The sequence below is a fragment of the Plectropomus leopardus genome, chromosome 3, assembly GCF_008729295.1.
Source record: "Plectropomus leopardus isolate mb chromosome 3, YSFRI_Pleo_2.0, whole genome shotgun sequence".
Classification (NCBI taxonomy): domain Eukaryota; kingdom Metazoa; phylum Chordata; class Actinopteri; order Perciformes; family Serranidae; genus Plectropomus; species Plectropomus leopardus.
In genome coordinates this window covers 21,131,383-21,155,282 of record NC_056465.1, presented here as the reverse complement: position 1 = coordinate 21,155,282, position 23,900 = coordinate 21,131,383, and the positions used below count along the sequence as shown (strand labels likewise).

General features: G+C 39.6%; 1 protein-coding gene across 1 annotated transcript in view; it reads left to right on the top strand.

Annotated features, from left to right (window-relative positions):
* Positions 1-19,328, top strand: part of pex5la (peroxisomal biogenesis factor 5-like a) — a 67,218-nt gene extending 47,890 nt beyond the window's left edge. Inside the window, exons 8-14 of the mRNA XM_042516559.1 lie at positions 2,768-2,884; positions 4,485-4,628; positions 7,349-7,419; positions 9,218-9,436; positions 13,375-13,540; positions 16,617-16,774; positions 19,056-19,328. Coding sequence (XP_042372493.1) covers positions 2,768-2,884; positions 4,485-4,628; positions 7,349-7,419; positions 9,218-9,436; positions 13,375-13,540; positions 16,617-16,774; positions 19,056-19,257 — 1,077 coding nt within the window. The 3' untranslated portion in view covers positions 19,258-19,328. The remainder of the gene's footprint in view (positions 1-2,767; positions 2,885-4,484; positions 4,629-7,348; positions 7,420-9,217; positions 9,437-13,374; positions 13,541-16,616; positions 16,775-19,055) is intronic.
* The last annotated feature ends 4,572 nt before the right edge of the window (positions 19,329-23,900 follow it).

Here is a 23,900-nt window from a genome sequence, read left to right as displayed (position 1 = left end):
CTCCAAAAGTCAGTCAATCCCCACTGACACTCACGTTTTAATGTCCAACTTTACAGCCAAAAAAAACATGTCTACACCCTGGTAAATAAATTAGCTCAGGTCTCCAACATTCATGAGGACTGTGAGGGGGGTTTATATAGCTCACCTACATGTAATTAAGGCTTATCATTAGACACACTGAAGGGTGGGCCTGCTTTGAGTGAGAGGCTTTCTGTGAGGCGTTGCTACCATCTATGAGTAAGATCTTCCCATTGCTAATCCACACTCCACTCTCTCATTCAATTATAATGGCAATGGCCAAGATACCAAACTTGAGGCTTCAAAACAACAGTCCACAATCCAAAAGGCAACATCGCGATAATAATGTCCATTATTTTTTACAGTCTGTAAAAAATGCATTTCTTCAGATGCACCACCATTCTGGTGTCTAGTGTGCCACATGGCAGAATCAGAAATACTTTATTGATCCCTGGGGGAAACTGTGGAGTACATTTTATAGTTAAAATTTTCAGTTATAAAAATATCTGTATAGAGAGAAAAAAAGTAAGCAATTAATCTACTGTAGAAAAGTCTCCACACCTTTATATCAGCTCTAAAATAAAAAAAAACAGGTATGCAGTGAGAAGATGGCAAAACAGGATAGATGTGGTGCGGTCCTGTTTCATAGTGAAATCCCTTGATGCAGCTTTTTGAACACACTGAAGCTGTTTCAACTCCTCTTGGCTAAGGCAGCTAAACAGAGTGATGCACAAGTCAAAGTGAGAGGAGATAAAGGCACGTTATAATCCTTTCTGTATCACTAAAATGCATGATGGTTCTAATTTTAGCTGCGCTCCTGAGATGGAAAATCATGGCTGCACAGGTTTTTAGCATCTCTTACAAAACGCCATCATCACACTCCAGATTTTTTAAAGGTGGACTGAATATGAGTTATTCAGCAGACTGAGAACAGGTTGAATCTGGCTGGAAACATAACAAGGACTCTTATCTATATAGAAAAATAGGAATTATTTATTTTTCATTACCTTATGTCATATGCTTTATACTATTAAAAATATTCAAAGATGAAACTGGTTCATAGCTTTGTCATTACTGAGAAGTTAAGCAGGGTGTCATCTGCAAAATATTTAATGTACATTTTATGTTGCAATAATTAAATTAACTAAAGAGCACTTAAACTGTGATACTTGATTTATTTTAAAAACTAAACTAAGATTTTCAAGTTTCATTTGTGCAAATTAGTTTAAACATAGGCAAAAAGTTGGGTGTTTTACTTTACGCAAGTGGAATTTGTATTTATAGAAACACTTTCCTCAGATTTTCACTATATTTTGCCCAAACAACTTGTCTGCTCTTATCTGGATTTCAGGCCATCATCTTTATCTAGTTAGGCTGATTGAGTCAAACAAATAACACACACAGCCCACACTTAAATCGAATAGAGTGCTGAGCTTAGGGCAGAGGTACAAATAAACAATTTCTTCAATGTTCTTAATTTATAAAATGAAACAAACTCATCATCCAAACAACATTACTGTAATTACAACAGGTGAGTGGTGGAGTGTTAAACAACTCCTGGAAACTGTTTAATGAGGAGGCTGGAAATGTGCACTGTTTTGTTTTTAGTAAGTAATAATCATGAATTTGATCATGTGTACCTTTGTGAGTTTGTGAGAGTGCGTATCCTTCTGTTCGCAGCTAATCTATTTTGTGTGCATGCTGTGATTCACAATTGTTGATAAACCTCTTTCAGTGACTTATACTGTCATTGACTTCTGACTCCTAACTCTTCTTAACGAGCTGGTAGGGGCTGCAAGTTTTCTTGAAAAAAAGCAACAATCCTAAAAATTTGTTGCAGGCCAGATTTTGGCCTTTCTTCGTGGCTCAAAAACTGACACGTACCAAAAGATTTATAACCAGATACATACACTTGGTCTATGCTGGTTGTTGTTGTTTGAAAAATTTCAATATATGAGCTTGTGCCAAATAGGTTCATTTTTTCCTTCGGAGAGAAAATGAAAAGCTATTCCAGGAGGTGAATTGGCATATTCAACTGACACGGTATTCATCTATTATAACCTTCAAGGCTTCAGTCAGCTAACTGAAATGTCAACATATAAGAGTACAAATGTCAAGAGGTTAAGGCCCCAATACAACATTTCTTGAATACATAAATAAAACAAAGTCTATTCTCATGCATGGTTAAAAGGTTTGGTTTTGCAGGAGCGATACGAGCATTCTGTGGATTACTTAACTGATTTTACGCATATGAAAATACTAGGCTGTTTTCCTGCTGTACATTTAAAAAAAATATTAATGCATCAAAGAATATAATTAAATACATTTAGTTACTATTAAGTATTCATTTGTTTGCACTTTAAAAGACCTGCCAATCAATGTGAAAGCGGGAGTATGTTCTAAGCTTGTGTATTGATTTTTCATGGTGGGGCCACTCATTTGTTTGCATTGCAGGTGCGAATAGCTCCTTTAAGCTCTAACGTGACTTTCAAATGTGATGAGTCATCAGAAGTGTGGAGGTCCATACGTTACACGAAGTGAGCCGGACGCAATTGACATTTCAAACAGAGGGACGATGGGAAATTACAGGTGGTGTTGTTCTATTGTGGACTAATTACTCATTCTGTCTCATCTCCTCTCCTCTCCTCTCCTCTCCTCTCCTCTCCTCTCCTCTCCATCGCTCTTTCGCTCTCTCGCTCTCTCGCTCTCTCGCTCTGTCTGTCTGTCTCTCTCTCTCTGACGTCTGTAGTCAGATACCGAGTTCTGGGATAAGATGCAGGCAGAGTGGGAAGAGCTCGCTCGGCGGAACTGGCTGACGGAAAACGAGCAGGCACAGATTCCCTCCTCGGTCTCTCCACATGAGAAGGTCACTATCATTACAACATTACAATCAGCACATGCAGAAATTAATCTTGATGTGATAGATGACAGTGTCAGCCTCTGAAGAATAAACAATGCAAGCTTGTTTAGAGTTGTACTACAATGAGTTGTCCAGCATTTTGAAAAATCATATAAATTATGATTAAAGTACTTTTGATATTACAATTTTATATAAAAAATACACCTCAATCATGCATAATGCCCAAAATAAAGAGAGTACACAATCCCACTGTTTCCCTTTCCCCCCAAACTAAAGAAATAATTCAACATTTTGGGAAATCGATACCACTTTCATGTTTGTACATTAGCTAAAATGCTTGAGCCAGGACATGGTTAACTTAGCTCAACATAGAAACTTGAAGTAGGGGGAAACAGCTGGCCTAGCTTTGTCCAAAGTTTAAATATATGGCTAAATTTACAAATTAACAGGTTTCATCTTGTTTGCTTAATCCGTACATAAATAGAGATTTAAAGGGAAACTTTGCTGATTTTCAACCTGCACTGTGTCATCACAGTGTGTTTCAGCCTCTGGAGCAAGCAGCACAGGAAGGGGGACAGTTTCCGCTTTAAAAAGAAGTTACTAGAGTCTTGTTGTACCAAGTTACTAGCTGAGACTCTAAAATGTGACACAACTCACATACTCTTTTACATGTACTGATTAAACAAATAAGATATGTCTTTCTTTGGAGGTACTGGTAGGTGATTAAGATTGTGGAGGCAATTAACTGAGACTGCTAGTTTTTTCCCCTCTGTTTCCAGTCTTCATGTTAATCTAAAGACGATCATTTCAAGGCAGTAGCTTCATATGCAATGCATAAGGTGAGATGATAGTGTTATCGATCTTCTTATCCAACTCTCTGCTTTCCAAAACAAAAAAAAAAAAGTGACAAATGCACCTGCCAAAATGTCACACTTTTACTTTATACCCTGTTGTTGGATGTGGACACTTTTCTATTCACATAACAATGTCAAACTTAAAGGTAAATACAATCTGAAAAAAATGCTTCTATGGTATTCTTTGATTAAAAGCATCATAAAGCTTTCTGGCTCATAAGTGTGAACACTAGCTTTTATTCAGAGCCCAAATTGTGCAGAGCTGCCTTGTGCAGTACTATACTCTACCGTATAGCATTACCATATATGCTATAAAGTAATGCTTGTGGGTCTCAGAGGACAGAGCATATGGATGAGCAGTATATTTTAAGGCTTTTTTTTACCAGCTAGCCCTTTTTTTTATAGGCAAATGATATGAGATCAGACCTCTGGGCTTTCTGATTGATCCCAGTGCAGAACTAGTTCTTAAAGAAAAAGCTGTTTCAAAGTCATCATGCTCAGAAGCGGTCAACAACACACTCCAGGGTAATCATAGTTTGAAAATGCAAAGTTTAACATTTAAAGAGAACAGACCAACCCCGGGGAGCTCAGTCCAGGTTTGAAGTGAAGCAGAAAAGATCAATTCCTGCTGCTGGAGCTTTGCTTAAATATACAACTGCATAGGACAGTTGCCTTGGTTTGCATTTGAATATCGAAGAGAAAGAAACTGACATTGCCACTGTCATTTTTTCTTTTTTTTTTTTGGCTGACAGGGTTACTACTTCCACACTGATAATCCTTATAAAGACTTGCCTAACGCATTTGAAGAGGGACTAAAGAAGTCTCGAGAGGGAGACTTGCCAAACGCTGTGCTTTTGCTGGAAGGAGCTGTCTTGCAGGACCCTCAGGATTCAGAGGTGAATTCATTTAGCACACACACACACACACACACACACACACAGTATTTTATCCTTATTTAACCAGGCCCCGGAGACACTCATATTTACAGCTGAGGACGAAGACACATTTATAGCACAGATGGCCAATAAAACTGCAGTCCTGCACCGGTCAACCAGCAGTTGGGTTTTCAGTGCAACGTAATGACTAAATCCAGCCCCAATAACTCTACCTCATGCTGAGAGAAGCTAGAGAGGAAGAATGCTTCACTGACCACACAGGCAGTGTGAAGCAGATTTAGTAGGCAGCACCCACGGGCTAGACGCCGATTGCCTGTAGAGGGCAAAGGCTTTTTTTCTTGTTAAAAGAGTTGTTTACTGTAGCAAATATACTCAACTTGTCCAACCTCTTGATGAGAATTTCCATTTGCCCAGTGAGCTGAATAATAGCTCATTCCGCAGGTTTTTTCCCCTTTTCATATTCTCCTCATTTCTAAAGAAGTGACCTCTTTGCAGGCTGAAAGAGCAAAGCCTTCATACAAAGTACTTTCGGAATCCCCTGGAATATACAGAAATGTGCCAGTTATTCCGAGGAGAGGATTATCCCGCGGTGTATGGAACTAATACGATTCCGAAATTCCTCCTAGGGCGCTTAGTGGCTTATTGCCCCACTGTGAAGACCTCTGAATCAGTCAGAAATAATTTCGACCCTCATTTCAAAGAGTGGAACAAAAAAGCATCTGCAGAGATTAGCCTTAGAACAGGTTATTAAGTGTGCCCTTACAGACACAAACGCAGAGGAGTAATCTCATAATCTTACATTTTGGATTTGAGGTTGGTTATATATCATTGTCTGCCCTCTTGTGCTGATCAAGGGTACTCTCCATTTGCATGTCCCTGCTGAGGGCCAACACTGGCACAAAGATCAACCGCAGTGCCTCTCACATAGTCACATTCATGCAAGGGCGTAGGTTTTGTTTCAACATTGAAGGGGGAAGACAACACAAATGTGGGAGGGTTTGGGGGTCCTCCACTGGAAAATTCTGAGTATCCAACACTTTGTGAATTTGTGTTCATCAATGTGTGTCTTTTCTATTTCAATAACTGATCTAAACGTCTTTAATTTTTTCACCAAAAAAAAAGGCCTCAGCTACTTTTCCCCTGCACCTATTCAAAACTCGATTGGTCTATTAGTTTACTAATTTGCAACTATTTTGATGATCAGTTTATCATTTAAGTAATGTTTTCAGCACATATATCAAACATTTGCTAGGTCCATCTTCTCTAGTATGAGGATTTGCTACTTCTCTGTCTACTTAATAAAGGAAAGGGTGATTTGTATGAAAAGAAAGAAGTAAAGAAAGAATTTTTGCAGTGTAGTATTGCAGCTTTAATACTCATTAGCTGGTGCTATTCCCATATTCAGTTTCTTTCGATAAATTTAGTTATGCATCTAATTATTAAACTCTGTGTTTGGGCAAGTGTCATGCATAATGCAGTTGCCCAATCCAGCAAGTGAAAAAAATGTGATTTCTCATGAAATACTACCTAAAAATTAAACTGCATACTGTATAGCTAAAGCTGAGCTTTTCCAGCTGAGCTGCATGTGCATCTCAACACTAAGTGTTGAACTTAACTCTCTGATAATAATGTCGTATATGCCCTAACGTTAAGATTTGCTCTGAACCTAACGCAAAGATTGTCCAAGAAGGGCTCTCGTACATCGTACCCCGCTCAGATTCTTTATAACCCAGCCTTATACTGTAGTGTCTTTTGAGATATTTGGTAAAAAATACATCCATGATGATAAATCCAACACTGAATGTCTTCTGTGATTATTTATCTTTTTTTCTGATTGAAAAAAATCACCTGGTTACCCAATCACAGTGGCAGAGGGTTCAGGACAAAATGCCACAAAGAGCAAACATCCCATACTGTTCATGTACAAGTGCTAAATAACAACTAACATTATTAGCTGGGAAAAAAGCTTTGGTGGACACATGGCCTTACGAAAGTAACACCTGTGACTGTCCAATCAATCAGAATTTGATCAGAGCCTGTCAACCAATCAATCGACTGACCGACCAGAGGATGTCAACTCTAGAAAATAGTGAAACCACAATTTCCAAGAGGCCATGGTAATGCTTTTAGTGTGCTGTGTTGTTCAACTAACAGTCCAAAACCCAAATATTATTATTGCAAAAATCACTCAGATAGTTCACAACACCTCAATAGTCCCTTATTTTAATTCCCTATTGAGCAAATAATCATTCAGCACTACATAAAATGAGACATTTTGACAGACAAGTAAATTATTACTTAATTGTTTTTAAATGATAAAGCAGTATGTCAGTGAGTCATCTCTGACAGCTTCATTGAATAATAAATGGTTTTCTACTGCTCTGATGATTTAATGTAGTATCTGAGAGTATCTAAGGCCAACCCCCCGAGCTTAACACTTTTTTACACACACATTTTTAGTTATAATTGCATGAGCCCTTGTTTGACCTCATGAAAGTTTTACAATGGATGGAGTTCTAAATGTTAAATGCACCGAAGCTCCTCTGAGTGGATATGTCTGAAACACTGGCGTCATTTGCTCTGTATTGGATCCCACTCATTGTGCCTGATTGATGATGCTGAGCCACTCTAACTATGTTTCAGTCCCTTGAGAATACCGGCTATGGAGTCCAGATTTCCATTCTGTTGTTTACTGTTACCTGTATTTTGTTTCCCTGCAGGCTTGGCAAGTGTTGGGGACCACGCAAGCTGAAAATGAGAATGAGCAGGCTGCGATCGTCTCCCTCCAGAGGTAAGGAGAAACAACTGCATCAAATTCCCATTTAAAATAATTTAAAAAAAACCCACTCTAAAAACTTGGCGGAGCTGTAAGTGATTATTGCTCAGACACACCATATGTTTGCACAAGTTGGACTTTGTGGTGAAGTTAAAAGATAAAGTCCATTGTATGAAATTTCCCTGAGACGTTTTGATGAACATTGTGGCAGAAGTCTATTCAGCAAGAGGACTCAAAATTCTGATGCAGAGATTTGTTATATTTAAAGTCCAAATAATAATGGCTCTTCACGTCACTGTTTTACTTTACCAACCATCGACTGGGAAGAAACATTGCGTGATTTTTAGTCCTAAAATAGAGACACCCCACATGGATGATGATTGCACAGGGCAAGGGTATGAGTCCTCAATGGGAGGTGGCCCACTTTCATTCATAACACTGCCGAAGCCAGAAATTGCACTTATCTGAGAGTGTGAACACTGAAAACACAGGAGACAGCCATTCAGGAAACCAAGCAACCTTTGTTTTAAAAGTGCGACATAGATGGTCCATTCTGTGAGGTAAAAATAATACTAAGAAATAAATAAATAAAAACATTTGATTGCTGTTTTACGTAAATGGGATTACAAAGGATGTGAATAATTTATTTTTCAGTTCCTGCAAGAATCTCACTTAATCCAATTGACTGATGCATATTCTGAAACCCCATTCAGACCTCGAATAGTTTGCATGGTGTACATTATGTAATAGCTCCATCTGTGAGGGGTGTGTTTGGTACGAAGTGAGATTAAATGTTTAACTGGCATTAGTCCTGTTGTTGCTACACTGGCAACACTTCAGTTGGCGAGCACCATGTTATCCTGCTGTATTCGGCTTTTTTTTTTTTTACCACTTCATTAAAAATTGCCACAAAGACAAAATATAAAATCATGCAATTAAAAATAAATTGTTTGGCTGATGTCTATTTTTTGTGCAAAGAACTTTTGCTTAGTTCACTTTTAATGCTAAAAACATGTGAGCTTTGTCTCTACAGTTCTCTACAAAAACATTTTCTGAAGAGCTGTAGATAACTGAAGTGGCAAAGATGTGACTGATGTGTGTGTGGTTAGTTTGATTATGTACACAAAAACATATTGCAAACATGGGACTTCATGGGACACCTTGTGCACATACAATGCAACATTTTTCACAAAAAACATTCTTGTAAGTATACAGTGGATTTGTGTGGCCTTAACCAATATTTAAATAATCTTCACCTACAGCACATTGCTGTGGGGGACTGAAATAATTTGGTTTGACTGAGATTATGTGGGTTTTAAGGAAGTTGGCGCATCAGCTGTAGCAAATCTGTCTGGAAAACTGTCTTGATGAAATCTTGTTTTGGCCTCTCCTCCAGTTTCTTAACAAATCCAAGTTGTTCATCCAGCACAGTGCTGCTCTTCTCCCCTTTTCAATTACAAAAGCCAGCATAGATCTTAGTGGCGATTGTCCAAGTGATATAACCGGTGACATAACTTTAGCTCTCGCTACAAACACACTTTCCATTTCCAGCTCGTCAAGAGCTTTTTTTCCCTAAATGCAAATCAGCTAACCCTGCTACTGAGGGCACCATGCAGGCCCTGTCCTCTGCTGGAGAGGCAGAGCAGGAAAGGTGCAGCTCACGCATCCTGACCGAGAAATCATTAGCCTTCGCCTGATGTTCCCGTGCTTTGGCCTGTCCCAATTAATGCCTGTCAAATCTAAATTTTCCTTTGAAGTGCACACCTCACACCATGTCTTCTCTCCCATCCCTGGGTCCTGTCTCTCCATCCAGGTGTTTGGAGCTCCACCCAAACAACCTCCCAGCTCTCATGGCTCTGGCAGTGAGCCTGACCAACACTGGTATGCGACATGACGCCTGCGAGGCCCTGCTGCGCTGGCTGCGACACAATCCAAAGTACAAGCACCTACTGAAGGGCAAGACCCACCTTATTGGATCCCCAAACTCCCAACGCAGGATGTCTACTGCTCCCAACATGGGAAGACACGAAAGGTGGAGTATTTAGAATTAAAAGGCAGAAAGTTTAACAATACATTAGACCTTATTAGGTCTGAACAAGCAACAGGGTTGCTCAGATATGAAAGTTTAACCTCTTTATTTGACCTTTATTGCAATGACTAGTGTCCAAACAAAAAATAATATCAAAATATCACAACTGAATTTCAACGTTATCTAACAGTTACAGAGTCTCTAAGTAGCTTATACCACAAAACCTTAAATAAAAGCTTAGTTCCAATTAAACGCCCAATCCCTTCAAATATGCGGGTGTGGCTACACATTTTGACAAATAAATGCCTGTCTCAATTAGAAGCCTGGCCTTGTTGCCATGCATTTCATTTTTACAAAAGTTATTTGTATGTATAAAATCAGGTTGTTGGCTACCCACTGGAGATAACAGTAGTTAGCTGTTTAGATCACACATATAAATAGTGGCATATGTTTAAACTTTTGTCAATATGGACATGCTACACAAATGGTTAGCTTGGTAAAATTCTCTGCAATCCATCCGTTTGTTTTACTGCAACCATGAGCACCAAAGAAGACAGCAATACCTGCATGGTAAACAGGACACACGCAAAAAGAGAGATATAAATAAACAATTTAATTGTATTTCCCACCTTTGCTGAGCAACTGTTTTGTGTGATAGGAATTAAAAGCCCATTCTATACACACACACACACACACACACACACACACACACACACACACACACACACACACACACACACACACACACACACCTGTCCATAAAACAGAATAGCTGTGCTGCATGTTGCAAACTCAAAAACAAGATCTTGACCAGTCATTTCAGATTATCATTTGTTTAAAATGTTATTACTCTCTCAGACAGAGCAAAAACGATTTCAAGGACTTTCAACCACAGCTGGTACTGGTGTAATTTCACTGCTAAGGTAGCATGCATGGAGATATGTGTATCCATCTTGTCTGCTGTAGGAGGCAGACCATCCCTTTTATCTTGATCCAGAAAATAATAGGCTGTTGTATATATCAGATTGAAAAGGCCTAATCACTTTATCAAATCATTAATTGTCTAGTCAATGTTAAGAGGTACATCCCTAGTACTGTGGTCTCCGCTCTAATCCATGAATATCATCCTTTTCATTTCTGCTTCTTCCTCCATCCCTAACTCTTTACATTCATCTTTGCAGTTCTCCTCCCTCCTTTATTCTCTCTCCTCTTACTTTCCTTTATCCTCCCTCCCTTTTATATACTGGCCTTGTGGAAACAACATATAACACAAAGGGCCTGGCTGTATTTCCCATAACTTCTTCAAAATAAAAGCTAGTAAAAATATTTTAATGTGAAGCAGCAACAGCAGGAAAGATTGGGTGACATACAAAGTTTTTAAATTGTTTGCTGGGCTCTTGTTTTGCCCTTAGTGGTAGCCATGTAGCCATGCTCTGAATAAAGGCCTCTTAACCTAATTTAACTGCATTTGTCCCTGCTCCATGCATGATTGCCTTAAGTTTGTTTTCATATCCCATTTATTTTTTCAGTTTCATACGACAAAGACAGTCCTCCAGCACACCACTACCTTGTTGTCTTGTTCACAAGAAGGAAAGATTCAGTTTGCATTGTTAGTAACAAAAAACAGCTGCAACACAATTGAAAGTAATACAAACCAAATGTACCAAAAACTTATACACAGAGAGAAAAAAAGTCTCCAATATAGACAATTGGGTTTAGCTGCCAACAGTCTCGCATAGCCAAACTTGTTTTAGCACGGTGCCATTGCTGGAGAAAGGTCTGACTGAACCAGGGCCCCAGAAAGCAAACTTGTGTGTATTAGAATAGCGAAGGCACGAGATTGGTTAAAACATCAAGGTAAGCCAATCAGAGGAAGACTGAGGCAGAGTAGGGCCGGTCAGGCCTTCGCTATCCTATGAAACACAAATTCACCCCAAAGAATGCTGCTCAGCCTTGCTTCTAATTTTTTCCCTGTGGCCACTTGTGGTACTGCAGCAAAAAATCCCCTACAGCCCAAAAGCGTTTTCCCCAAAGACCACTGTTATTAAAAAAAAGAGCTGTCTGTGAAACTGTTGACAGAACACCTCTGACTGCAAACAAGGTCAATTATAGGGTTGGGTATATCATTTCCGATACCAGTGTCACAAATGATTGACTTCAAATTCAGTATGTCTTGACAGTTTAAAGTACACGTAATATTGATTGATACAATGCACTATTTACAAATTGACATAATGCATTCACATTATCAATAAAAATTAAACCAACAACAATAAGACAGACATTTCTCTATTGTCTGTTAAGGAGTGGCTACCGTGAGAATAGCTGGTCCACCTTAACAGTCCACCTTAAGGGAACTGGTCAGTTTCTAATGTGAGGTTAACTTGGCTTGCTGACTTCGGGGCTGACCCCCTTCACTGTAATCAGCAAGTGTGAATGACACGGGAGCTTTGTTTGGGACTTGAGGAGTTGTAGCATTTCTTTACTGACAAAAAGCCCAAACTGTGCACACACTGCACTGTTGTTTTTTAAATTCACCCTCTCTGCTCGAGTCACTGCCTCACTGTCACAGGCACACACATGCTTTCTCTCTCTTTCACTCTCAGCTGCCCACTCGCTGCGCACACACTCTTGCATCCAAATGATGCACGAAATCTACGTCATGATTCAGTCCAGCAGGTACAGCTGGTTTTCAGTACTTAACCCTAACAAATTATGACTCTATTATAAATTTTATATCCATCCTTTCCTCAAGCTGAGAAAAGCTATTCAAAAATGCGTGACTTGGGGTGTCCAGTAGCTCAGTTGGTAGAGGAGGGGCCCCATGTACAGAGGCCACGGGTTTGATTCCAGCCTCGGCCCTTTGCTGCATGTCATCCCCTCTCTCTCCCCCTTTCACACTCAGTCTACGAGCTGAGTGGCAACTCACAGGTGGGGCCAGCAGGTAAAAAAAACAGTATCGCCCATATTCGGGGGCCACATACCCTGGGACTAAACCTGGAGGCAAGAACCATATCTGACCTATGTGGATGCAAACAAGGCGAACTATTCTAAGGTCCCATCCTGGGGTTTGATATCCAGATATACCAGTGCATCACATTGCTGAACCCATTATAATTCCGTACTAGGAGAAAAAAATGCTCCGGGTTGTTTGCATTTCTTTTAACAAATCATAATATTCTTGCAGCGATGGTGCCCTTGCAAAATAATGTGAGGAGATTGTGGAAGGGAAGAAGAATTTCATCTAAAATAGGCGGCCAATGGCAGGCTTTTACACATGATCTACATCCTGTGAGTCAGACTAAGGTACTGAAGACACACCTGAGAGGAGTGGATCACCGTGGACGCTATACCAGCACAGCCTGGGGGCAGATATCCCTTTTGGCTGTGAGGCTGTAGTAGAATCATACTCCATGTCATCACGGTTTGGGGCTGATAAAGTTGACTAACTGAGGTACAGACACTCACGGGACACGTGGAATTCATCATGTTTATCGTGTTATTTTATATTTGGCTCATTTTCTTTATAGTTGATGGAAATTCAATTAAAATAGTGACCCTACTGGCTCAACAAAAAAAAAAAAAAAAACACATACATTTTTCTTTTTCTGTTAACACAAAGGACATAATTAATATAAAGTGAATAAATGAACAAAAACAACACTGAATTTTACTTGCCCTGCACTAATTCAATTCTCTCTGCATTTGTCCTTGCTGTTATTTCTCTTTTTTCCACCACTTCATCTCTCCTTTACCCTCCTGTCAATCTCCCCCTCTCTCTTATTTTAACACTCAGTGAATAAAAGTTGACATGCAGTACAATGCACATCATAGCTTTGCAATCTTAAGAGCGCTCACTCAGCAGCTTTAAGTCACACTAATCCTTAGCTGTGTCTGTGTGATCTTTGTGTGTGCATGTGTGTGTGTGTGTGTGTCCACAGCTCCCTGCTTCCAGAGGTCAAGGAGCTCTTCCTGGAAGCAGTTCAGCACAACTCTGACAGCATCGACCCGGATTTGCAGACAGGCCTTGGGGTGCTCTACAACCTCAGTGGAGAGTTCAACAAAGCTGTGGAGTCCTTCAATACAGCCCTGTCAGTGCGGCCTGAGGTAGGAACTTGGACACACACACACACACGCATGGTCGCATGAAAAGATGCAGATTAGACAGACTGGAGCTGTTGATGTACAAACGCTTGTCAGAGACAGAGATGCTCTGCAGACAGAAACAGATTCATTGGTTAAATCAAGCCTCAGTGGGAGAAACGATGACAGAGAAAACTGCAAATTACCTAACTTGGCAAAAAAAGAAAAAGTTAAAATCTGCATCTTAAATCAATCACATCATTTAATTATAACCCCCCCCCCTTGTCACCACTTATGGAACAAGCATACAGTATGCTAACATTTTGAGAATTTTATGGTAATACAACAAAAATCAAAACATAGAAAGATTTCTCATGTCAAATGTATTGTGCAAAACATACATATTGTTTTCTATCTGATTTATAACACAAACGAATGTGTGTCATAAAGTATTATACTGAAACTGGTGTTTTAGATCACCATATTATTAAAGGGTCAGTTTAACCCAAAATTCACAGCACTTTTCCAATTACAACTACCCCAGGGAATGAAAAATTCAAAATAAGATGTCTTCTTTGTTCAGCATAGTCTCCTAGATAATTATAAGCTCAATTTAACATCATTATAAAATTCTGACCATTTTTTCATAATTCCTAAATGCCGCCCCAGAGAAATAACCTTCCTCTTGTCTCAGCCTGATCATTATTAAATATCTTAAAGTGCTCTTTTTCCTCTCTCACTGCACTAATTTTTATTTGAGGTACCAGGAAGATCCAAAAGAAAACTTGATTGGCTGTTAAATTAGCCTGCACACTTTCAGAATTTTGGCTCAGTGATCAAATTCAAGTCTTAACACGATGTAGTTGGAAAAACAGATCAGAATTTAGCAAACTCCAATAAGTTACTTATTTATTCCTGATAAGACCAAAAAAAAAGACTATTGTGAGCAGCATTTTTTTTCCTCTGGGTGCTGATATCCAGCCATACAAATACTTTCCGAGATCTTAATATTTCTGCTGCCACTCAGTATGTGCTGTGGTCTCACTGGCAGAGATCTGACCAGCTGACTGTAAGCTTGTAAGCTGTGGTTGGTAAACACACGGATGTACTGCTTTCCTTGCAGAAACAACATATGTCTGACAGCTGGTTGACTCCAGCTGGAACTCTATTATGACAATGATGTAAACTCTGCACCTTTCATGAAACGCTAGTAGTCATCGATGATCACAGGCTCATTCAGATATTCACATCCAATACATTTTACAAAACTGCTCATCTCTGCCCAGTTGGACTCCGAGGACGAGAGTTTGTTTATGTATCCTGGCTGGTGTCTGTTGATAGGATGCTATATTACACGGAGTCATGCAATATTTTATGGTATAAAAACAATTCTTCCTGTAAACAATGTAATCAAAGTAATGACTAAAGTAAGATTTTATTCTTCCTCACATACTGTTACTCTTATACTTTTCTCAATGTTTATTGTGAATTACTGTAATAATTATGATAATAAAAATGGACACTTTGACAATTGCACAGTACTGTAACAGCTGTAACAGCAGTAGGAGTGCCACACAATTCCAAGATTTGGGTGTTTATTATGCCACATCCCAATTTACTGCTGAATCTAACCATTGTATGGACCTGCATGAGCTATTTTACATGAAGGGGGGGCAAGAAGGAAGATCCAGGCACGGGTTTGATGGAGGGAAATTTACAACTGCTAACTAACACATACCTCCCACATTGTAATGATACAATGCTGGTTCAAAATCTGCAAAATATCCCTTTGAGTTTATAATTTTGGATTTTCATTATGCAAGTTAAATTAAGTTAGTGAGATATAATGGCTATTGCATTTTGTTTTACTTTGTAGCGAGAACACAACGTTATCATAATGATTTACAAAATATGCGCTAACTCCAGCAGTTTAACTGATTTGGCCTCTGACAAACACATTTAGTGTTTAAGATCTGTTACAAACACTCACGCAACACTACGGCGCACACTCGAAAACCATAAACTGTCACACAGCACATGCTCCCATGCAAACATATATAGCCAACATGAAGCCCTCAAGCTTGTACACACCCTTGGAGAGATGGAGCCACAAATATCCAGGGAAAGCTCATGCAAACAAATGCAGTGAAGCACGTCAAAGTGTCACAGCAATATGTGAAATAAGGAGCTGCCAAATCTGGCCTCATGAACTGCTGACTGGCACACATATGATCTTAGAGTAAATCCAGATCCAGTGCACACATTTACGCAGAAACTTAAAGCACGCTTTGATGCAAATTTCATCCACAACAAACAAAATAATCACACACACAATTACAACCACAAACTTTTCCTCCATCTCTGCATCTCCTTCATGCAAATCTGTCTCTGTCCTCTCAGCGCTGTCCCAGGCCGGCAACAATATTACTCACTGTTAAATCCAACCTCCCACATTTGACTTGGTAATATCTGCTCCCCTGCTGGAAAAAATAGCTCTGAACACAAAGGGAGGTAATTATATCCCGCTGCTAGGCTTAGCCAAAGATGAAGGACCCCTATACTGTGGCAGACCATGACCTCTGTGTGTGCCTGTCTACCTGCAGGTGGGAAACAATGGCAAGGACACTGTGTGATGTAACTCAGGTCTCCTTAAAATACCCTTGTTAGGTTACTTCATAGCAGGGAGCAGCGTTAACACTCCAAACAGCTCCTTGTTATTTGTGTATGAAAAATTAAAATACAGAATTATGTCTCTAACGCTGCTTTGTCATGCTGTCTCTGCACATAAAGGTTGAGTGTTATGATGTAGCACAGATTATTTAGCTCTATTTCACTCACACTTTTCTATTTAACACACTGTCAGCTGCTAGATGAGGTCTCTCAGAGATGGAAAACATTTAAGACTTAAAAGATAACTGAAGAGATGTTGCTAATGGGTTTTTAATTCAAGCTAATGAATTACTAATTAAATACATACTGAAATATTTTTAAATGCAAGCCATATTGTCGAGGCTGACAGCATCTAACAACACACATCACAGTGAAGTTGCCTTGACACTGCTCATCCCTAAACCAACCCCACCACTCGCCCTCCATGCAGGACTACTTGTTGTGGAACCGCCTGGGGGCCACGCTGGCAAACGGGGACCGAAGCGAGGAGGCGGTGGAGGCCTATACGCGAGCCCTTGAGCTGCAGCCGGGGTTTATCAGGTCCCGCTACAACCTAGGCATCAGCTGCATTAACTTGGGGGCACACAGGTGAGTGACCTGGGGCTATCAAAGGGTGGGACAAACCTCCCATGCTTGTTTTATGCAGTGGAGGAGAATTAATTAGGGATGAAAAATCAAAATGGTACTTCAGGCCACTGAAAAAAATAAACACTCTAATGAACTGAGATGAATAAATCCAAACTCAGCAATCCACCTGTAACACAGCAGCAGGCTCAGACCCTTCAACTATGCAGCAAAACAATACACAAATATTCTAACTGGGGCTACAAATATCAGTTACGTGGCTTATTATTTTCTCACTTATGCTATTAATCATTTAATGTACCGTGTCAGAAAATAATGAGAAATGGCTGTTATAATTTCCACAGCATGTGGTGTCTGTTAGATTTCTTGCTGAATTTGCCCAACAGTCGAAACCTTAAACATGATAATGTCAGGACCTCACAATGAAGAGGCAGAAATCACAGAATATTTGGTTTTGCCTTAAAAATGACTGAAAGAACTGACATTAAAATGAATGCTTATACATTTTTTGTCTTTCTATTCTGTCAAATAATCATTCCAGCTTTAATTTAAAAAAAAAAAAAATCACAAAATTTGTGAATTGGAGCCGACAGTCTCTTAAATTACTAGTGTGGTATGCAGATGACTATCAGCATACACATATGAACATAATGTTGAAAGTCCTAAATGCTTTTGAGTGACATTTCTAAAATGCTTAGAGGATTATAAAACAAAGTGTGGAGAAAATGTTAGTTATGCCAATAATAAAAGCCAATATTACAGAGACATACTTTTATAAACTGGAAAAAACGTTTAAGGAAATACGCAGCAAAACCCCAAATTCGTATTCAGTCATTGTGCACCTGCCAAACCTCAAAATGAAAACAAGCTTCAAAGAACAAATATTACACATACAGTAGGCCAACAAAGAAGCAAAAATTCAAAAATGATGCTAGCAGCCAGCAAACCACAAGTCCAGACAATAAAACTGTCAAGCTGCCATGACAGTCAAGCACGCAAACACCAACTAAGCAAAACAAAACAACATAATATAAAGCTGGTCAGCAAAACAAATACGAAAAAGCTTACCTAGCTTGTCTAAGAGAAGTAGTGACTCTCAGGAAATCTTCATGGAAAAGTTGCCTCCACCCTGCAGACGGTGTTGTATCGCAATGTCCCCCCGTCCAGTAGCGTCTCCCCCCGGTGTTAAGGCGAGTGTCGAGGCTAACAGCCGGTTTGACTCCGTCTTTTAACTGGATATTTCCTTCAAAAATGTTCCTAAAACGGCATGGTGGTTAGTTAGCATGTGAGCTAGCTTATCACAACACAAGGACGCGCGTCAGTAGTATTTAGTCGCGAGTTTATCAAATAATAAGCAACCACATTACAACATTGCGACGGCCGTTACAAATTTGTCCGCTTCCGCATGTCCGCGTCCACGAGGGTGAGGTTTGGTCCGCGTGACGTGAGGGCCGTGCGCAAAGCAGCGCGCTGTCATTGCTGGTTTAAAGGCGCAGAAAACGTTTATCCTTCCTTTTATATGTTGTGTTTTGTTTTACACTTGTTACTTTGTTGTAGTTTTTATCTACTTATTTTTACCATTTGTGTTCCGCATTTCATCTTTTTGGTATAGTGCTTTTTTTTTTTTACCTGGGCTGTAGTTATGCCTGATATTTTGTAGCTAGGCAACATGTTTGGTTTTTCCATCTAAAAAAATCATAGACCATATGAAATAGATAGGCTATGATATACTTTCAGTTACCTATTATTTATAGTTTAAAATTTAAACTATTAATAAATAAATCCTAGAAATGTCCTAAAATCTTAGAAACGTCCTGAAATTCTTAAAATGTCCTAAAATCCTAGAAATGTCCTAAAATCTAAGAAACTTCCTTAAATTCCAGAAATGTCCTAAAATCCTGGAAATGTCCTAAAATCATTGAAAATTCCTAAAGTCGTAGAGATGTCTTTAAATCTTAGAAATGTCCTAAAATCTTAAATATGAATATCAAAAAATCTTTAAAACATCCACAATTACTGGAAATATCCTAAAATCCTAGAAATGTACGAAATTTAGAGAAGATTCCTACAATCCTAGAAATGTCCTAAAATCCCAGAAATCCTAGGAATGCAAAAAAAATTACTAGAAACATCCTAAAATCCTATAAATGTCCAAAAAAACATGTATGGGGCTGCTGGGACTGGCCCCTGGCCTACTGTCATTTTGCAAAAGTGGCCCCCAAGCAAAGCATTGAGTATCCCTGTCCTAAACCAAACTGTTTCCTATTTGTTATTCGTTCCCTAGAGAGGCGGCCAGTAACTTCCTGACTGCCTTAAGCCTTCAGAGGAAAAGCCGGAGTCGCCAGCAGTCGCACCAGGTAATGTCTGGAAACATCTGGGCTGCTCTGAGGATAGCTTTATCCATGATGGACCAGCCCGAACTCTTCCAGGCTGCAAATATTGGTGACCTGGATCTCCTTATGCGGGCCTTCAACTTAGACATTTGAGGAATGGGAGGTAGTGACATCATCTCTTCCTTCACTTGCTCTTCGATTTCTACCCAACAGCCAAAAGCCCAAAGTGCACACATCAGAGTGGATTGGATCTGATGATAGAGACATAGAGTAGTGTGGTTTTTATGCACGTCAAAATTAACTGCAGTCGTCAAAGTTGTCATATTTTTTCGCCCAAGTACCTTGGAGCAGTTCTGAGGACAGGTTCTTCCAAGTGCTTGAAGTAACTGCTTTGTGATGGATTTGCACCGCAATTTGTGATTTCCCCGAAGAGCACAAGGACGGGCAAAGATTGTACGAGCAATGCCTTAGAGAACACATCAATTAAAAACTGACTCATCCAGTGGAACAGAGCTGAGACAGGAGAGACAGGCAGACGGACAGACAGCTTGAGGATCTCACACAGGAACCCTCACACGCAGAGAAAAGATGAAGTTTTGAGAGAGAAAAAAAGGTTTCGTTATCCAATTATTTTCAAAGACTCAAGTCTGTCTCACTCTCCTGAAGGATGGATTTAGTGAGCAAATGATAAAGACTGCACCGTATGACCTGGAGCTCCAAATTCTGTCCCTGGCTTGTTTTCATCCTCTTTCAGTGGAGAATAATAATACTGCATGAATAAGCATTTTCATAAATGGATTCTTGTTTAAAATTAACATATTTTAGAAGTTTTCCCTTTGCACTTCAGACAAACAGATACCTTCCTCAACCCACGTGGAATGTGCAAGCCAGGTTGTAAAGCCTTACTCAAATGCATGCGGACAACAATATTTATTTACACTATTTTTATGGCAACACAAAAAACACTAAGCCATTTTCAGACTGAATTCTTTAAATAACTGCCATCTTCTGAACTTGAAAGCTTTCTGAGCCATTATTTTTTGTTTCGTTGTTTTTTTCTCGCTCTTTTGGTTTTGGCTCCTAGCTTCTCTTTGTTCCCTTTATGCTGACTGGCTGGAGAAATACACACAAAATCTGGGCAACATTTATCTTTAAAACCTTCATTAGTGTGAAAACTTTCAAATTATCTCACATATGTTTTTCCAGGTCTAAAAATATCTATTCCATCTTCGGGGATGGCTTTAGCAGCCCTCACATTTGATGTAATCACCCGAATCTCATTTTCCCAACTGTATTCTTTTCATTACAGTATAATAATATTACAGGTAATACATGCGTAGCTGCAAGCCAAGACATAAGCAAGCCTGGAGTATTTCCTAATGCAGTCATTTGTGTCTTTGCTGCGCCTCCACAGGCAGCGAAGCTCACAGTTAATTAAATTACTCTGCCTCAGCCATCATGCATGATTTAAATATTTATGGAGGCTCGGGCAGAATGCTGCACATATTTGAAACGCTATTTGTTTTACCATCTGCAAACTTCAGTTCACATGAAAACATTATCGTGCATCCACAAAACACATGATTTTATGGAGCCAAGATGACTCCTCTGTATCACCACAGAAGCAAAGCTTTTAAACACGCGTTTGGCTTCTCTAGCGCCACTGCTGCTACTTTGAAAGTGAAGGGAACATCACGTTCCTCAATGTGAGTCAATGATCGAATCTGAATAGCTCAGCATCTTGGTGTTTATCAGGCGTGTCCACATTCTTGGTGTGCGGCTTTAGAAAGCAGGTTTTTATTCTCAGATCCTATGCAAAAGGTCATGTTTTATGTTGCCATTCTGAATTGTCAGTTTGTCCCTGTCTGCCTCGGTGGACCAAAAGGAAGTGGCGATTCTGTGCTTTGAGAGAACGCTATCAGGAGAAACCAGAGACCAGTACCAGAGCCATTCATCTTCAAAACTGTACAGCTTTGATCTCAGTCTGTATGAGAAGAAGAGTTTCATTAGGGAGGCTTGGAGGAGAACAAAAACGAGAGTTCTTTTTCAGGAGCATGGTCAGTGGATGCACTAACAGCATCCACCAAAAGTGTAGCCTTCATGTTTTATAACCCCGCGGTGCAGCGATGTGACCTTGCACCTGCCAAAATCATTGACGTACATTAAGCTTTGCTGTCAGATACTGTGTTTTATATCACAAGCCACAGCACATGTTCTCTTTGAAACTAACCCCACATGCACTTTGAGAGGAAAACTCAACTGCAAACTGTAACTGTTGTCAAACCAATCTCATTAATCTCTGCTTTGAGTGTAACGAGTAAGATGATATTTCAGGCTGAAACAGATGAGTAGCAACCGCAGTCAGATACTTAAAAAATGTTGGCAGAGAGTCTCTGTGGCCAGCCATGATGTTTAATAGATCAAGGAGGCAGAGGAGCCCAGTGAGACTCAGCACATATGTGCATGCCACTAACAGTCTGCATCAGAGGGGGGCTGACAGTGGACTGCACAATGGCAAAGGCAATGAGGCCAAAACTGAAGAGAATGCACAAATTTATTCAGATTTTATTATGATAAAAGAGTTGGCTGTGTAGCTTTTTTACTGAAATAATATGGGTGATATCCAGTGGTCCATCAGTGACATCCTGCTGAATATTTCATTATCATTCACTTACTAAAGAAGTTATCCTCAGGAGCACGGATTTATAGATTGAAATGTTGGTCCATCGCTCCAGCGCTTTGGTTCAGACTGAAATATCTCAGCAACTGTTTGCGAAAGATTTAGGTTCAGGGATTCATGTTCACAAGGGGATGACTCCTGCTAACCTTGGTGATCTCAGTCCTTTGCTCTAGCATGAGCATTAAGAGGGAAGGTTACGGTAAAAAACAGGCTCCAAACGGTCCGATCCTTCGGAGCCGATGCCTCCAAGCTTATCAGTTCCTTTTAGCGATGCCAGCATGTTTTTCTGATGGTTGCACATTGCAAAACGTTGACGTTATGCATCTATGCTTCTGGAAACTAAAGATGGAGGCATGGTGGAGAGAAAGAAAGTGTGGCTTTTTCCATTAAATGATCATTTCAAATAAGGATGGAAACAGCAGCAAAATATTTCTTTCTACAAAATATTGGTTTAAAAATATACTGTGCAGGATTTTCCTTAAAAAACAGCATATAGACATATAGAAGTAATCCCTGCAGATCATCACTTATGACCCACTAGAGGTGTGTGGCTGTGTATCTCTCTGCATAGACTCTGCCCTCTGTCTATATTTTGGTATTTTCTGTGTTTGGGACGTTTGTGGGTGTGTACCCCCACAGCGCTCAGATTAGGCAGGACTTGACAAAAAATAGCCTCCAGGTGCAAGACTGTAAGTGGCAGGTATCCAAGAGACACAGCGACAAAAAAATAAAAGAAAGTATAGCGAGGGGGAAATGCCAGTCAAGAATGAATCTGGGGTTAACTTTTACTGTTACTTTCGCTGGTTCGCAAACAATAAGCGATCCTGCATAGTATACATTTAAATTCTAGGAATGTCATGTATTTGACATTTATGCACAAATGCAATTGCTTCCCTAAAAAGCAGTCAGTCTGTTACTCAACTTATTATAACATTCATAATGTTATGATAACATTACCGTCATGCGGGCAGATAGTTTATATGACAAAAAAAGACAAAAAAAAAAATGCTCTTCAAACAGGCTATTCTCCATATATCAATACTGAAAACCTGTGCAGGCCCATTATTTTCCACACAGAAAGAATGATCAGTAGGCTATTCAATAAGACAATTGATAAGCAGAATCTATAATGGCTTTGTTATCAATAAAATTTTTTAATCCCCATCTGGACTATTAGATGGATCATCATGAATGGTGGTACTGACATTCTTGTCCCCCTCAGGACGGATTTTAATAACTTTGTCGATCCCTTTATTTTTTTATCCCGTTTCACCATCATGTTGAAATACAAATGTGTCTAATACTTAGGTTTATGACCAAAAACCTGCAAAACTAATTATGTTCTCATTAAACTCAACTGTACTTTGTTTTTTTAACTGTTAGCACGCTCTCACCCAAACCTATGATGTGACAATGACTAACATTATACCTGTTAAACATTAGCATGTTAGCATTGTTGCAGCCCCACTGTGAAGCCTCACAGAGCCCCAAGTCTGGCTGTAGATGCTCACTTGCATCGATATTACAGCTGCACAGCTACACTTAGCTAATTTTAATTTTGGAGAGCTCCCACTATACATCTGTTTCAGCCAAGCTTCTGTTGACATCCACCTCAGTCTGTGTGATCTAAAACTGCTGGCTAGAGGCTCACTGGGCCAGCATGCTGAGCGCTCTGTCCTCATGGGTGTTTCATTTGTATCAGATCAGAGTCTCTGCACGTCCAAGACAAGCTTTCACCCACTTTCCATAAACCATAAAACCCAATGTACTTGTTATAGTTTCCCTGACAGGTTGTTGTGAGACATGGGAGTTATTCTTCAGGCCAGTAGCCCTCCATTTTTAAATATGAACTCATATTCTGTCCCAGCTGTCTTTCGTGTCAACAGTGAGCTGTAGAAACTCAAAACATGATGTCCGGTAAGTTGTGATTTCCAAATCAACTCTAGTTTTCTTATGAGGTTGTAGGCCTTTGCTTTTTTGCATTTTAAGATACTGTAGTTGTGTTAAAGATGAGAAACTTATTTTTTTAAAGAAACTTTTAATTGCTGGCTAAAAGTCTAAACTGTGCACACCATACTACAGCGCATTGAGATAGGATGCCTGGTGACAGTTTTGT